This window comes from Acipenser ruthenus, chromosome 16 (genome assembly GCF_902713425.1).
Source record: "Acipenser ruthenus chromosome 16, fAciRut3.2 maternal haplotype, whole genome shotgun sequence".
Lineage (NCBI taxonomy): Eukaryota > Metazoa > Chordata > Actinopteri > Acipenseriformes > Acipenseridae > Acipenser > Acipenser ruthenus.
The window spans coordinates 2,083,660-2,097,241 of record NC_081204.1 but is presented as its reverse complement, the minus strand read 5'-3'; the positions used below and the strand labels follow the sequence as shown (position 1 = coordinate 2,097,241).

The 13,582-nt window shown below is 42.6% G+C and overlaps 3 protein-coding genes across 11 annotated transcripts; 2 read left to right on the top strand and 1 right to left on the bottom strand.

The window, feature by feature from the left end:
- Positions 1-47: 47 nt before the first annotated feature.
- Positions 48-3,000, top strand: LOC117963491 (transmembrane reductase CYB561D2-like). Its single transcript, XM_034903738.2, has 4 exons — positions 48-389; positions 1,004-1,374; positions 1,736-1,773; positions 1,977-3,000. Exons 2-4 carry the CDS (start codon positions 1,248-1,250, stop codon positions 2,478-2,480), a joined length of 669 nt encoding a protein of 222 aa, XP_034759629.1. The 5' UTR covers positions 48-389; positions 1,004-1,247; the 3' UTR covers positions 2,481-3,000.
- A 1,349-nt stretch (positions 3,001-4,349) lies between these two features.
- On the bottom strand, positions 4,350-8,455 carry LOC117963450 (transmembrane protein 115-like). The gene is made up of 2 exons (XM_034903607.2): positions 6,468-8,455; positions 4,350-5,244 (listed from the first exon to the last, which is right to left on the bottom strand). The coding sequence occupies exons 1-2, from the start codon at positions 7,322-7,324 to the stop codon at positions 5,034-5,036; spliced, it is 1,068 nt and encodes a 355-aa protein (XP_034759498.2). The 5' UTR covers positions 7,325-8,455; the 3' UTR covers positions 4,350-5,033.
- Positions 8,456-8,473: 18 nt separating this feature from the next.
- Positions 8,474-13,088, top strand: LOC117962419 (protein ABHD14A-like). 9 transcript variants are annotated; one of them, XM_058988356.1, is made up of 7 exons: positions 8,474-8,588; positions 8,877-8,958; positions 9,515-9,571; positions 9,857-10,153; positions 10,812-10,927; positions 11,120-11,337; positions 11,773-13,088. In XM_058988356.1, exons 3-7 carry the CDS (start codon positions 9,555-9,557, stop codon positions 12,010-12,012), a joined length of 888 nt encoding a protein of 295 aa, XP_058844339.1. In that variant the 5' UTR covers positions 8,474-8,588; positions 8,877-8,958; positions 9,515-9,554; the 3' UTR covers positions 12,013-13,088. The 9 variants fall into 9 exon arrangements, with proteins under 9 accessions (XP_058844339.1, XP_058844341.1, XP_058844337.1 ...); XM_058988358.1 differs by having other exon boundaries at positions 8,474-8,598; positions 8,877-8,948; XM_058988354.1 differs by having other exon boundaries at positions 8,474-8,598.
- The last annotated feature ends 494 nt before the right edge of the window (positions 13,089-13,582 follow it).

Sequence of the window (13,582 nt, the reverse complement as noted above, 5' to 3'; positions counted from 1 at the left end):
GGGTTGGTGGGGAGAAGAGAGGATAGAAATTCATTGGCTTCTAAAATGAACCCACGGGACGGGAATGGGGGTGGCTTGCTTGGCATTGATTTGATTGATTCAAATGGTATCTCTGCATTAGTGCAGAATATAGATAGGGCGGGAATAGACCTCTGATTGATAGCTCCTCTCTACTGTCTGGGCGGGACGACTGTTTCCTGTGCAATGCAAGACAGCTTAATTATACACGCAATAAACATTACAACACGTATATTATCTGATTCACCGATTGACCACGTTGTCTTTGCGTTATTATGCTTTTATAACAAACAAACAAACATATTGATCGAACGAACAAAACTATTTATGTAGTTTTCATGATTACCAGAGGAACAAATACATCTGAATAGGTAAGTTAAGCCACGTCTTTGAAAAACCAAGTCCATGTTCTTACTAAAAAACACGCGCGCTTGTACATTTTGTACATTAAATCGCCTACAATTGCTAAATTATAAAATCCTCTTTTATTTGCGGTGGTTGTGTAAGGTGTGGGTGTGTTATTAATAGGGTGGATGCAGTCACTCGTTTGGGGATGAATACGGAAGTTTAACATTCAAAAGGGTTTAAACCTACCGTAATCGAATTTCCTTTTGTTTTTTAAAACAATTGTTTGTCTTTTTGTGTGTAGTTTAGAATTGCAGTGTGCTGTTTCTAGAGGGACCAGAGGGGTTTAAAGAGCTGAAACCAAGTGGGGCAGAGTGGGTTCAAAAACTTCTGTGCTGTGATGCGTGAGTGCGTGTCTGTTTGCTTTCAGTAATACGTTACTGTCTAAACAAAGGGGGGTGTTTTACGCATACGGTAGACCTACCTACAATTTAAGAAATGCAAAGGGAGGTAATGTTAGCCAATATTGTGCTGCTGTACTAGCTGGTGCAATGGCGTAGCATTAATGACGTTAACATTCGTAGCATTACATTCATTACCACAAACTCTTGGTTTTGAATGAGCACCATTCTCTCAACAGGCACCATTGCGTTCGTTGTCTTATGAGCCCAAGAGACTGAACATTCCTGATCTGATGTTCTAGAACTCGCCGCTGTCTGTTCTTGCCTCCTTGAAGCTCAGACAGTGCCCTTGTGTAAGGAGGACAGGAACAGCCCCTCTGAATGGATTAGCCTTGGAAACGGGCTTACACGTGACGAAGTGAGAAAGCGAACAACGGGGTACCAGGAGGAGAGAGCCGCCTTGGCGCTGGTTCAGCCCGGAGAATGACACTGAGCGCGGATTCCGAATCACAGCTCTACAGCATCCTGCGCAGAGTGGCTGGTGTGAGCGTGCATGTGCTCTGTGTGGGGTTCACAGTGTTTCTGGCTGTAATGGCGAGGCCTGGGACCAGTGAGTACAGCTCTGCACGTTCCTCTGTGCAACCACACTGCAGTGTATTTTGCCTCTAACTTCACCAACTTTGCTTTGTATAAGCACCCTCAGTCCCTAATATACTTCAGCAGCTGCAACACCCAAAAGACTCCTCTTGCAATGTATTTCTCTAAAAAGAGATCATGTGCTCCAAACATTAAGCACTTTCACATTGGTTTATAAATACAAAGGAGTTGAGATTCCCACTTTGGTGTTAGAAAATATTGCACTGTTCCTTCTGCCTTTTTTATTATTATTATTAAAAAGTAATAACTACTTAATTTATTACAGACAGTAGCCCAGTGTTGGGAGCAGACTCTTATCCTCTTCTGTTTTTCAGGTTTATTTTCTTGGCATCCGTTCCTGATGACCTTCTCTGTAAGTACTGTAATTAATAGTGTACATCTTCCTCTGCATTTGTGCCCCAGCACGCCTCCAGTATACAAGTCACTGCTATCCATGTTACACTTATAATAACAGGGCTTTCCTTTTCATCTATATTGTGTTCATTTGACCTATATAACACATGGGTATTAATGGATGTGCTGTGGATTGTTATTTTTCCGTTTTTCCCTTCCCAGTTTTCCTTCTTCATGACAGAGGCCCTGCTCCTCTTCTCCCCAGACAGCTCTCCCATTCAGCGCTTCTCCCACAAGATCAAAGGCCGCTACCATTGGATCCTGCAGGCCCTGGCCACTACCTGCGCCTTGCTGGGATTGGCTGCCATCTTCTACAACAAGCACCTCAACAACAAACCACACTTCGCCACCTGGCACGGGCTGGTTGGCTTGCTGACTGTCCTGTTTGCTGTGATGCAGTCCCTGGGTGGGGTCTTCCTGCTCTTCCCCAAACTGGCCAAAGGCTGGTCGCTGGCCAAACTGAAGCGCTACCACTCTGCGTCAGGACTGGTGGGATACCTGCTGGGCTGCACCAGCCTACTGCTGGGCATGTCTTCCTTATGGTTTACTACTGCTGTCCATAGCCTGGGCTGGTACCTGGCTGCCTTGTGCCCTATACTTAGCGCCTTGGTCATCATGAACCAAGTCACCAGCTCCTACATGACAAAGAAACGCTTCCAGACTTAAAGCAGCAGAGCATGTCAGCTCTATCACAGGGTAACAGCGTGTTATTCAGTGGGCTCAGCCAATGATTATAACATGTAGGGGTTTAAACCCTGCCTCAGAAATCCAAGCTGTGTAAAATAAAAATTTAACTCGAGTCCACTCCAGCATGTACTCTTGAGTAAATGATGCACTTCAGGGAAGCTAAACTGTAGCCCCCCCCCCCCCCCCCCCTGTATGAATAATGTTGTCACTGAATTTTCTTTTTCTTTTTTTTAAGCCTACAAATGATCAAAATTATGCCCATTAGTATTTTTTCCTGCTAGATGAACATGATGTGTGTGCAACATCTAACAATTACCAGGATTTGCACAGTGTCTTAATACATGTGTGTGTGAGGATAGATAGAAACAAAAGTAATCAAACAACTAAAATGTTTGCAGACTTTCATTTGTATTTTTACTGCCAATAAACTGTCAGCTCTTCCAGGCATTGTCACTAATATGTGTTGAAATTCAAAAAGCAAATAAAAGTTTTTACTATTTTTTTTTCCAGTTGTCCTTCATCCACATCCATAATTCTTTAAAAGGAACTAAGTGAAAAACATAAAAATATGAATGGGTTTGTACCCCAAACTACTTGCTATTTTTGTTGCAGGCAATGTTTCTTTCTTAAGTGGTGCAAAATGTGCCCTGGATAAATAACAGCTTATTGAATATGCCCCACAGCACCAGCATGCGATTTTGTTATGAATATCACCCACATAACTCTTCTAGTATTGCTCATCAATATAAATTTGACAGTTCTTGGCTCTCATTTCCTATCAAAGCTGCATTCATCTCAATGGGTCTTGACATCCGCTTCAGTTCTTGCGGTTTTTCTTGGTTTCCTGTTAAGAGTTAGATTCTAACAGCACTGACATCTTAGTGTTCAGGTTTGGCTGGCCAACAAATCGTTATGTGACGTGAAAGTGCCGTTTACATTTACTTGCATGGCCAGTTAGACAACAGAACACCATTGAAAAAACAGTGCTTGCTATGCTTGGGTTTCTGAACACTTTCATATATATTTTGTATTATTACAACAAACCCCTTGAGACGCAACCTCTTTAGAAGTGCGTGGGAAAATGTTGATTTCATGACTTGCTTACTTCACTTTTGGTGGAGTTTTACTTTCACACTCTTGATTACAACACAGTCCTACCCATGCCCATGCAATCCTAGCTGAAACTCTAAAGCCTGCAAGTACTCGTAAGATCAGGTTGTTCAATTGGTTAGCTACCCATTCCCACATACTGTTCACTGGCAAGCACAGAAGTCTCTGCCAATTGCTTATATCAAACTGACACCTGGTGACAAAAAACTGTTATTACAGCTACCACTTTTCTACTAGTCAAATGTTTTATCAGCCACTGGCTGAATGGAACCAGCAAGGGAAACAGAACCAGCTCTTTAGTTAACAATGGCCTCTTTTCTTTTAGTGGTAATGTGAGTCCATGACTTCTCATGAGCATGCCTCAACAAACCATCTTCTTGGGGGTGAAGGAGCAGTTTACATGTTGGAATGCACCCAGATGATGGAGATGAATTGTGAATTCAGTACCAGAAGAGTGAACTTTAGATTTTGATATTTATAAACTACTTCAGTAAAAATGACACTGGATATCTATTGTGGCCTCAATGGCTGGGTAATGCGAAGTGTGGAAACAATCAAGAATTAGCTCATGGTTGGGCATTTTGGGACTGAAGCAGAAATCAAACCCTGGCCTCCAAAGATAAAAGGCGAGTGTATAATTTCACAGCGCCAAGGTAAAAGAGAGCCTCCACATAATGCAATGATAAAACCCAACATCAATTACAGTTCTACTTTAACAATGCTCGGGATAGATGTGTCTTTTTGTTATACAAGATCTTTATTCCACATGTTAAAGCAAAAGTATGATTCAGGAGTGTGGGATTGTTCTGATATTCTACAGAAACTGAACACGACAATTTTTCTGCAAAGCCTAGAAAATTTGGGAAACTGATCATCTAAGATACAGTATGTCTCTCAAGTAGTAAGATTTCACAATTTCAAAGATTTATTGAAGTACAAATACACCTTTAAGCATTTAAAAACGAAAATGGAAGCTGTTTGCAAGCATTTCTAAAGTTTACGTGAAAAAAAACAAAAAAAGGAAAGGTTTACAAATCGGACACAACCATGACTAACTGGTAGCACAAAGGGTATCCTATTAATTGTATATGTAGCACTTTCAGCTGAAACCTTTGTTTAGGAAACAATACGGTACATGGACTTTAGCAATGAAATTCCAGCAGGCGCCTGGCAAGTCAGGGAAACTGTCCGGCAGACTTTAGAGTTTAAACCTACTGGCTGAAAGAGAGAAATAAAAACCTGCCCCTGCCCCAACTGTAAATTGATCAAACGCTGATGTAGGATTTTTACTTTGTTTTTTATATATATATGATTTTGTTTTAACTGTTACTTCTCCCATTAACAAGTGCAAGGAGGTCCCTCCTGATGGTTAGCAGCTGAATGCGTATCTCTGTTGGTCTCATGTCAGTCTCAGCTGTGGCATTAGGACTGTAAAGGTGCGTCCTCGAAGCTGATGATGCTGGACTCCTGGCCACCGCCCGCCCCAGCCGAGGATGGGGCCTCACGTCCAGGGAGGAGCGGCATGTCAGCGCCACTTTCATCCTCTTCCTCCTCCTCCTCCTCCATGTTCGGCCAGGCAGACTGGTCCTCCACTCGCTTCAGACGTTCGTTCAAAGCCTTCAGGGCAAGCTGCCTGTCAGAGACACATACAACAGCAGCATTACAAATCACATCCCTGTTCTTCTATTAGATTTCTATAGACACATTTTAACCTGTTTTAATGTGCACTGGTCACAGTGCCGTTCAGTTCACTGCAGGTAGCTTACATGTTTATATAAAAAAATGTATACGTGGAAGCCTTGGTAGAAATTATTAGTACAGTAATACATACTGTATGATTCTTTCACATAATCACAGCACCTGTGCAAGTCAGCAAATTGCACAGGTGGGGACTGGAGGCAGTGAGTCTTCAGAGAACACTAATTTAGTAATTTATCATGGATCAGCAGGCAAAGCAGAAAATTGCTGCCCGGTTCTGTTTTCTACCAGCAGCAGAGGACGAATAAGGGCGATGTTCCAGAAGGTTAATATAAACTGTACCAGTATCTTATTTTTACTGTAGATCTCACCACTTATTTTAGATCTCTCCCAAGCACTATGTAGTCTGTAGCCTTGTCAAAGTTTACAGAGCCATAGAGCTTACCAGTCTACGCTGTTCTGCCTGCCCCCAACACAGGCAGGCTGGCAGTTGCAACAAAGAAAAATTGTAATAATGGTATCATCACTCACACCACCCATAATAATTTAACATATCAGCTCATACATGCACCTATTGGGTAGTAAAGTATCTACTTGTTCAGGATCCAAGGTAAAACCAAAGTCCTTACGATCACAAACCTAAAATCTGTTACTCAGATTTTTTTCATGGTTTTTGTGTTTTATAATTTCACTTGGAGGTTCAGTGTACAAGACATAAGCTAAAACCAACCCCCCCAGTTTGAAAGACTCTTGAAATGTGGCAGGTAAGCAAGTGATTGAGGCACTCTGTTGAGGTTACAACATGCAAATTACATTTCAATAACGGAATCTGTCTGAAAACATTACAATGTTTGTGGAGTGAGACATACTGGGATGGCATTCAAAATAAACTAAAAACATCTTATCAGCAGACAGGCGATCAGTACCAGGGTTGGGGCCAATTCCTTTTTTTCCAATTCCATGTTAAAAAAATTCATTTGAAGGACTTGGAATTGGAGTTGGAATCGGAAATTTATTTTAAAAAGGAACTGGGAATGGAATTGAAATTGAAAAAAAAAAAAAAAAAAGGAGTTGACCCCAACCCTGATCACTACTCTCTGGTCCTCACCCATTTGGGTTTAGACCTTCATTCTCACCCCCTGTGCAGACTGTACCCACCTTCTCCTCTCAGCATCTTGAGGGTCAGTGCCGGGCAGGCTGATGGTGATGGAGGAAGGTGCCCCCACGTCGTACCGCTTGACGGTTTTGCGGCACACCTTCACCTTGACCAGTATGCTGTGCACCAGCCCAGCCAGGAGGCCCACCAGTGGCTGCAGGATCTCTGGGAAGAAAGAGGCAAAGGCAAAGTGGTCCGACATGTCCCCCCGGCCACGGCTGTGCTTCTGGTAAAACCGCAGGTACACCCACCCGGAGAGCACACCATAGCCGTACGCTGCCAGCGGGGCGGTGGTGTCCATCAGCGTGGTGAGGCGCAGGACGGCCAGGGCCAGCAGCACCAGCATGGGGGCCACCTTGAGTCGCACCTGGGGCACGCGCAGCACTGTGGAGTCACCCATCGTCTGCTTGAGGGCCACCAGCACTCCTCCCAAGAAGCCCAGCATGCCGTGGACCCGCACCTCAAACAGGTAGTCCAGGTTGAAGGTGGAGATGTAGGTGAGCAGGTAAGAGAAGCCGGCCAGGAGGCCCACGGAGATGTTGACGACGGCAAAAAAAATGAGCAGCTCCAGGGCACCCCACAGGGGCTCCAGCAGCCTCCCGGCCACGATCACCGTGGCCAGGCTAACCACCACATCCCACACGTGCTGTTCTGTCACTGCGTGGGTGGCCAGGGTCCAGATCCAGAAGTTCGGGGGAAAGAGAAAGCCAGGTGTCACCCCCAGCACGTAGACAGTGTCCACCACTAGAGAGAGCAGGTACAAAAGGATGACTATGGCACAGATGGCTTTGACCACCACGCTGGTGCTGGCTAGGGCAGCCAGAAAGTGTTGGCGGGCGACTGGCAGATAGCGGTTCATTTTTATATTGTTGCTTAATAAAGTAAATGTTGTGGAACTAGGTCTTAATGTCTCGAAGAGAGTTGAAATTGCAAAAGCAGAAAAACACTAAACAGATGTGTCTGGATTTCTGTGCTGGAATACATCCAGCGTTCAAAAAAGAGCAGCATCCAAACAAATAATTCGCTTTATTATTAAAACCGGTCCCATCAGTATTTTAATAGAGATGGCCTTGTTTAGAAAAGAAGCCAGATCTTTAGCACATACAGTAAATCAATAATGAAATAGTAATCAGGAAAGCAAATTGTTACTAGTAGTATAGTAATACTGGTAGCTAGTAAACTTAATTAAGGGAAAAAAGAAAATCGAGGACGATCAAAAAATAAGTGCTGTAAGAATTTTTTTTTAACTTAAGAGGAACATAATTGATAGAAAATGTATTTAAGTCGGGCGTCTGTCATTCTAGGTACCACGTCCTTTTATTAATAGGTAATTAACTACTGTCTATGGGAGTACCACAACTATATGATACTTAGTTGTTTACAATCATTATTCGAGTGTTTTTCCGCTCTAATCTGCAGTCATGCTGTTTTTTCCCCATTAAGGAAAATTCTTATTCCAATAGACAGGTTGTAAGCATCTCAGCCCGCAGTATAAATAAGAGATGACAGTGAAAAAAAACTGAACTTAAAGACAATAAACTTCCAAATCGATTGTTGGTTTATTCCAGTCGTCTGCTCACAGTACAGCTGCTAGTTAATCGTTTTTTTGTCGTACTATTTCGGCCTCCGGAGTACAGACAATCAGCATTAAGCTTCCTATTTCAAAGATAGAATTCCAAGGGTCCTCTCCGCCTCCCCCCGTCCGCGCTCTCCCCCACCTTTTCCCGGCCCCGGTCCACAGGTGAGCCCGGGGATTATCCTCCCTCGCCAGGCCCAGATATCTGAATTAAATGGGTATTACCCCTGTCCACATAACGGAACTGAACTCCGCTGCTGTTGGATGGTTCTGCGTGTATTTTGGCAGTTTAATTTGTTTTTTTAGGTAACGTTTAACTCAACTAATTCTCCCCGAAACGTAAACTCAAGGCACTCCCCGCGATACGCCACTGCTGCCACCGTCACCAAAAACAAACAACTGTCCAACGCGCATGCGCACGGGGGGAGGGCGCTGGAGGAGTAGCAGCGAAGCATGGGGAATGCAGTTTTTGCAAAATTCACCACCAGCACTTAACAAATATATCCATATGTTGACAGTAAAACCAGACAGAGGCCAGGTAGCATAGGTGGGTACAGGTGAGCCAAGGGTTTTGACATTTTCGTCACTGCAAATTAATTCCATAGAACTCTCGACGCCGAACATTCACCCAGTTTGTTTGGGTAATCCTGTCTGTTGGTTGCTGAAATTCAGAGATCAAATTCCTCTGCAATCAATAATAATGTTTTTGTGTCTGCTACTGTTTTATATATATATTAAACATATCGAAACGTTGGGAACTCTATATCTATCTAAGATAGATAGATATAAAACAACGTGGAATCTTATTTAATCGTTTTTCCCCCCCGTCGGACAGTTTACACAGACGCACTCAAGTCCGCTCGAATCGGCGAATCTGCGAAGCTGTAATTATCACGACAGAAGAAAGGCAAGATCTGGTATGTACTGTATGTGATTAGACAAACACTGGCGACCCAGGACGAACAAGTGACTGCAGTTTACCGTTATTGTTAGCTAAGATAACGGGCTTGTTTGGGAGACTGTAATGTATACTTCGTTGGTCAGTATTTTTTTTAGGTTTGGAGATTAAACCTGCAATTTCAGTGCAGCGTAGGTTACAGTTTATTTAGGATTATTTTAATTACGACATGTTTTCCAGGATTGTGTGTAAAGTAAACTGACTGTAAAAACACCTTTTCGGGTTTCTGCTCAAATAACGAACTTTATTGAACATTTTTTTATCTAGTGTTTATTTTGTTGCTTAATTTCCTAGAAATATTAAGTTATTACGCTTTGTGTTGAGTAATTTGCTATACATTATTCTGTTTTTAGTATATATGACCCCTTTCTGTGTGATAAAACCTTTGCCTTGTTAAAAATGTGTGTGTGTTTTATACGGTGTTATTAAGGACATGGTTGGAACAAAGCCCAGGGTTGGTCTATTGTGTTGTTCTTAAACCAGTCCTAATGATTTACTGCTCTTTCAATCCTTAGGACCGTACCACTGGTATAAACTGTGGCAAAGAGAGTATAAATGAAAGCTGAGCAAAAGTAAGTTTAGAATGAGGTAGGAAGCATTTTTTTTTTTTTACACAGAGAGTTATAAATGCATGGAATAGCCGACCAGGTGATGTAGTGGGATCTAAAACACTGGGAACATTTAAAGAAAGACCAGAGTCTGTGCTTTTGATCCCCCCTGTAGGGGAGAATGGTGTGCTAACAAGGAACAAACCTTGATGGGCTGAATGGCCTTTTCTCATTCCCAAACTGTTCTTCTGTTTTTATATAAATCTGTGTATAACCTTCGATTCTCTGTGCCCCCTTCCCATTCCTCAGACTGTGCCGCTCTGGGATAATGCATTTCTTTCGGAACCGGCTGGTAGTCCTGGGTCTAGTGCTGCTGGCGACCGTGCTGCTGTACCTGCTGCTGCCCGCCATCCGCCAGGGCAGTATGGAACCCTTCTTGAATGTCCAGAGGATGGGGCTGACAGGAGGCTCTCCCACAGCTCCGACCGCCAGATTCCCTAAGCCAGTCAACATCACAATCCGCACGGGCCAGCTGGCCGGAGACCCGCCTCTCTTCTTCAGGGAAACGATCAGCGTCGATGCAGCGGGGAAGAAGATGCAGCCCAGGTGGGTACCAGTGCCCAAGGCGTTGAACACAGTGCTGCTCCCTGTCTTTGAATTCTTCAAATTCTTGATAGTGAAATAACTACACTTCTGCATTTTATTTATGAGTTACCTTTGTTTTGTTTTCCAGTAATATAAAATAAATTAAGAAATAAAGTGGGTGCTGGGACAAGACAAGGAGATTCTCGGGGAGCTTGATCTCCACGAAACCTTTAAGATACACAAAATTGTTGTGTCTCATAGGCAGGGTCGAGGTCAATTCCAATTCCTTTTTAGAACCGATTCCAAATCCAGCTCCTTCAAAGGAATTGGAATTGATAGTCTAGAGACATAATAATTGTTGCGATTGTTCAACTGCTTTAATTTGAAGCCAATTTAATTGACTGACAGGGACTTCAATGTAAGTAATTTGTTGCCACTGTGAGGAGCTCATTTTAGCAGAATATGGTGAATTGCAATTTTGATTAATGGTGTGTTGGAATTGGTTAAAAGGTAATTGGAATTGAAATTGGGAATTGATCTTATAAAGGAATTGGAATTGGAATTGAAAAGCAGGTATTAGACCCCAGCCCTTCTCATTGGAGTCCCCTTATTCCAGCACTCATGAAATCCAATGCTGAACAATGTTTCCTAATTGTACCCGTGCTGCTCTCGCACACAGGCTGCAGGTGGTTCTGCTGCACGGTCAGGCCTTCACCTCAAAGACCTGGGAGGACCTGGGCACCCTGACTTTACTGGCTAGTCACGGCTACCAAGCACTGGCCCTGGACTTGCCCGGTAAGAACATGTTGTGCACCATACTAAATATATACAGAGTCCTATAATACGTTAAAAGATATTAAGTAAAGCAAACTTTGTCAACACTATCAGTAAGCCAAGGTTTGTTGATGCATATCCGGTAATTTATGTATTGCATAAATTAAACATGCCTCGCTTCGCAATGCGATTAATCATTTTGGATGTGAGCAGATTCAGAAACAATGAAGACGGATCAGAACCGGACTAACCTCCTGCTGCGGTTCCTGGACTCCCTGGGGGTGCAGGCGCCGGTCCTGATCAGCCCCTCGATAAGCGGGCGTTTCTCTCTCCCCCTCCTGATGCTCCACAGCTCCCGTCTCAGAGGCTTCGTCGCTGTCGCCCCCGTGGGCACCAAGCTGTACAGCGAGCAGCAGTACCGCAGCATACAGGTAGAGGAGACGCGTTCTTCATTATGTCAGTATCAGTCAGTCTGGCCAAAGCACAATTGATCGGGCACTTCGTGTTGTATAGTGTTAGGACAGTGGTACTCATTTGTGGCTCTTTCAGTCCATTCCAAACCAGGACCTTATTTGAACCAGTGGCCAGTTACATGAAACACCTTAAGTTAAATTTCCTGTTCAGTGTTCCTGGAGTTTAAGGGTGTTGCAGAAATTTAAGAGTCAGTACCCTAGCTAAGGGAGAATGTATCCTTAACTTAATGAAATAGCTTTCATAGTCTGGTCCTGTTTATCCTCAATCCCCTGATCATTTTAGTTAAGAAATCTCAACAAGGTAGTTTTAAGAACCAGGACTGGGTGCAAGGAAAGGGAATTTGAACAGCTCCTGCAATCCATCAGTTTTTGTCTCCCTCTCTCCTCACATAGACCCCGACTCTGATAGTCTTTGGTGCCCTGGATGGCAGTCTGGGGACCCAGTCATTGAAGAACCTGAGCCAGCTCCCTCACCACACTGTAGTGCGAATCGATGGAGCCAAGCACGCGTGCTACATGGACAAGCCAAGGGAGTTCCACCAGGCACTGCTCATCTTCCTCAGCAAGCTGAACAGAGAGACTCGTTCACAGCACGGAAGAAAAAAAGAAATCCTTTCGGAAGAAAAAAAATAAAATGCTTGAGTGCTTGAGTTTTAATTAAGTCGCATGAAAAAACAGCTGATTGTGGCAATGAAAGTAGGGATTCACTAAGGCCATCAGGCATGTTCCTTGTTATATCTCCCCATTGTGCTGTTTAGGGGTCAAGTAGGTAGCCCCTAAAAAACACGGGCGCTACTCTATAACCAAAGTTACCTGTAAAAACAACCATTAACAAGCAGGAAAAAAAATCCAATTTCTTCAAAAGTTGCTACACAACAAGTGGAGGCCATTTGGCCCAATATTGGCTCATCTAGTTAAAAGGATGCTAAAATAGTATTGTCAATTTTTAAAAAAACAGATTAAAACTAAAACCTGGTGCTATAATTAGGCGTTAAAATTAGACGCATGTTTCTTTGTGTTTTGTAAATATACAAGGCTCTTCAATAAATGGGAAGGATGTGAAATGCTACTGGTTGGTGGGAACCAACCCTATGATTCTGATGCTGCTATAATTATAGCTGCTTTTAAAAAATCATAGTTTTTGTTATTTAAAAGCTGCTAGAAGTGTAGCAGTGCCAGAGGTTAAATTAGATGTGATCTGCTGGATCACAATTATGAATGAATTCCATAACACCAAGGACAGACAGTCACTGGGACAAGCAGTTTATAATTACTAACTAGGTATATATATATATATAAAATTAGGTATTGACAACTGTTCATTTAAGGGCTTCTACCCGCACCTGAGGTTTTATTTTTTATGTGCAAGTTGTTTTTTCTTTTTGGCTAGTTTCATTTGTGAGCGCACTTTGCAAAATTTTAATCTGGAGGGTTGGAGTGGTCAGTTCCGACTCCCACCTTACAGCACAAGAACAGAACCACTTTCCAAATGAGCAAGTCCCAGGATGACTTCAATTCCTTGTGTTAAAATTACACATGTCCTGTGGGATTTGTAGTTCTTTCATGGTTCTTGGAGTTGAACTACAAACCTATCTTGTGGAACTTCAATTCCCAGCACCCTTTAAAACATGTTACTGGTTAAATAAATAGCTGGAAAAAAGTTTATTTGTGTATTTATTTAATGAAATAAATGTTATTTAAACTAACAACCTCAAGTCTTTTTTATTTCAGTGTGTGCAGAAAAAAAAAATCTGTTTCTAACATTGCTTATCAAAATCAAATTTGGTTGCATTTACCCCAGCTGAATAGAATAAGGAACATGGACTGCAGTGAAATAATCCCATTGCACAGCAGATAAGAACCAACACATGTTTAAAGTAAATGGCTGACATTGCTATACAGCATCGAAAATATATATATATATATATATATATATATATATATATATATATATATATATATATATATATATATATATTTAAATGCAGGGTTTATAAACTCGTACCTTCAGACTGGTCTTAAGAACCAGCCACTCCTTTTGTGTTGAGGCCACAATTCTTAAGACTGCCCACTATAGAGACCCTAGGGAAGTACATTTAACACCTTTGTACACAAGAGTGTACAAATCAGTGTATACTAGACACCAGTGGGTTAACAGCATTGGTGAGCAGGCAGTAGTGCCAGATGGCCTTTGTCCCTGCAG

Coding starts and splice junctions, on each gene's coding strand:
- LOC117963491 (XM_034903738.2), top strand. CDS start 1,248: ATGACACTGAGCGCGGATTCCGAATCACAGCTCTACAGCATCCTGCGC. Junction 1,375..1,735: donor AATGGCGAGGCCTGGGACCA/GTGAGTACAGCT, acceptor TCTGTTTTTCAG/GTTTATTTTCTTGGCATCCG. Junction 1,774..1,976: donor CGTTCCTGATGACCTTCTCT/GTAAGTACTGTA, acceptor TTCCCTTCCCAG/TTTTCCTTCTTCATGACAGA.
- LOC117963450 (XM_034903607.2), bottom strand. CDS start 7,324: ATGAACCGCTATCTGCCAGTCGCCCGCCAACACTTTCTGGCTGCCCTA. Junction 5,245..6,467: donor CAAGATGCTGAGAGGAGAAG/GTGGGTACAGTC, acceptor TGTCTCTGACAG/GCAGCTTGCCCTGAAGGCTT.
- LOC117962419 (XM_058988356.1), top strand. Junction 10,928..11,119: donor ACTGGCCCTGGACTTGCCCG/GTAAGAACATGT, acceptor GGATGTGAGCAG/ATTCAGAAACAATGAAGACG. Junction 11,338..11,772: donor AGCAGTACCGCAGCATACAG/GTAGAGGAGACG, acceptor CTCCTCACATAG/ACCCCGACTCTGATAGTCTT.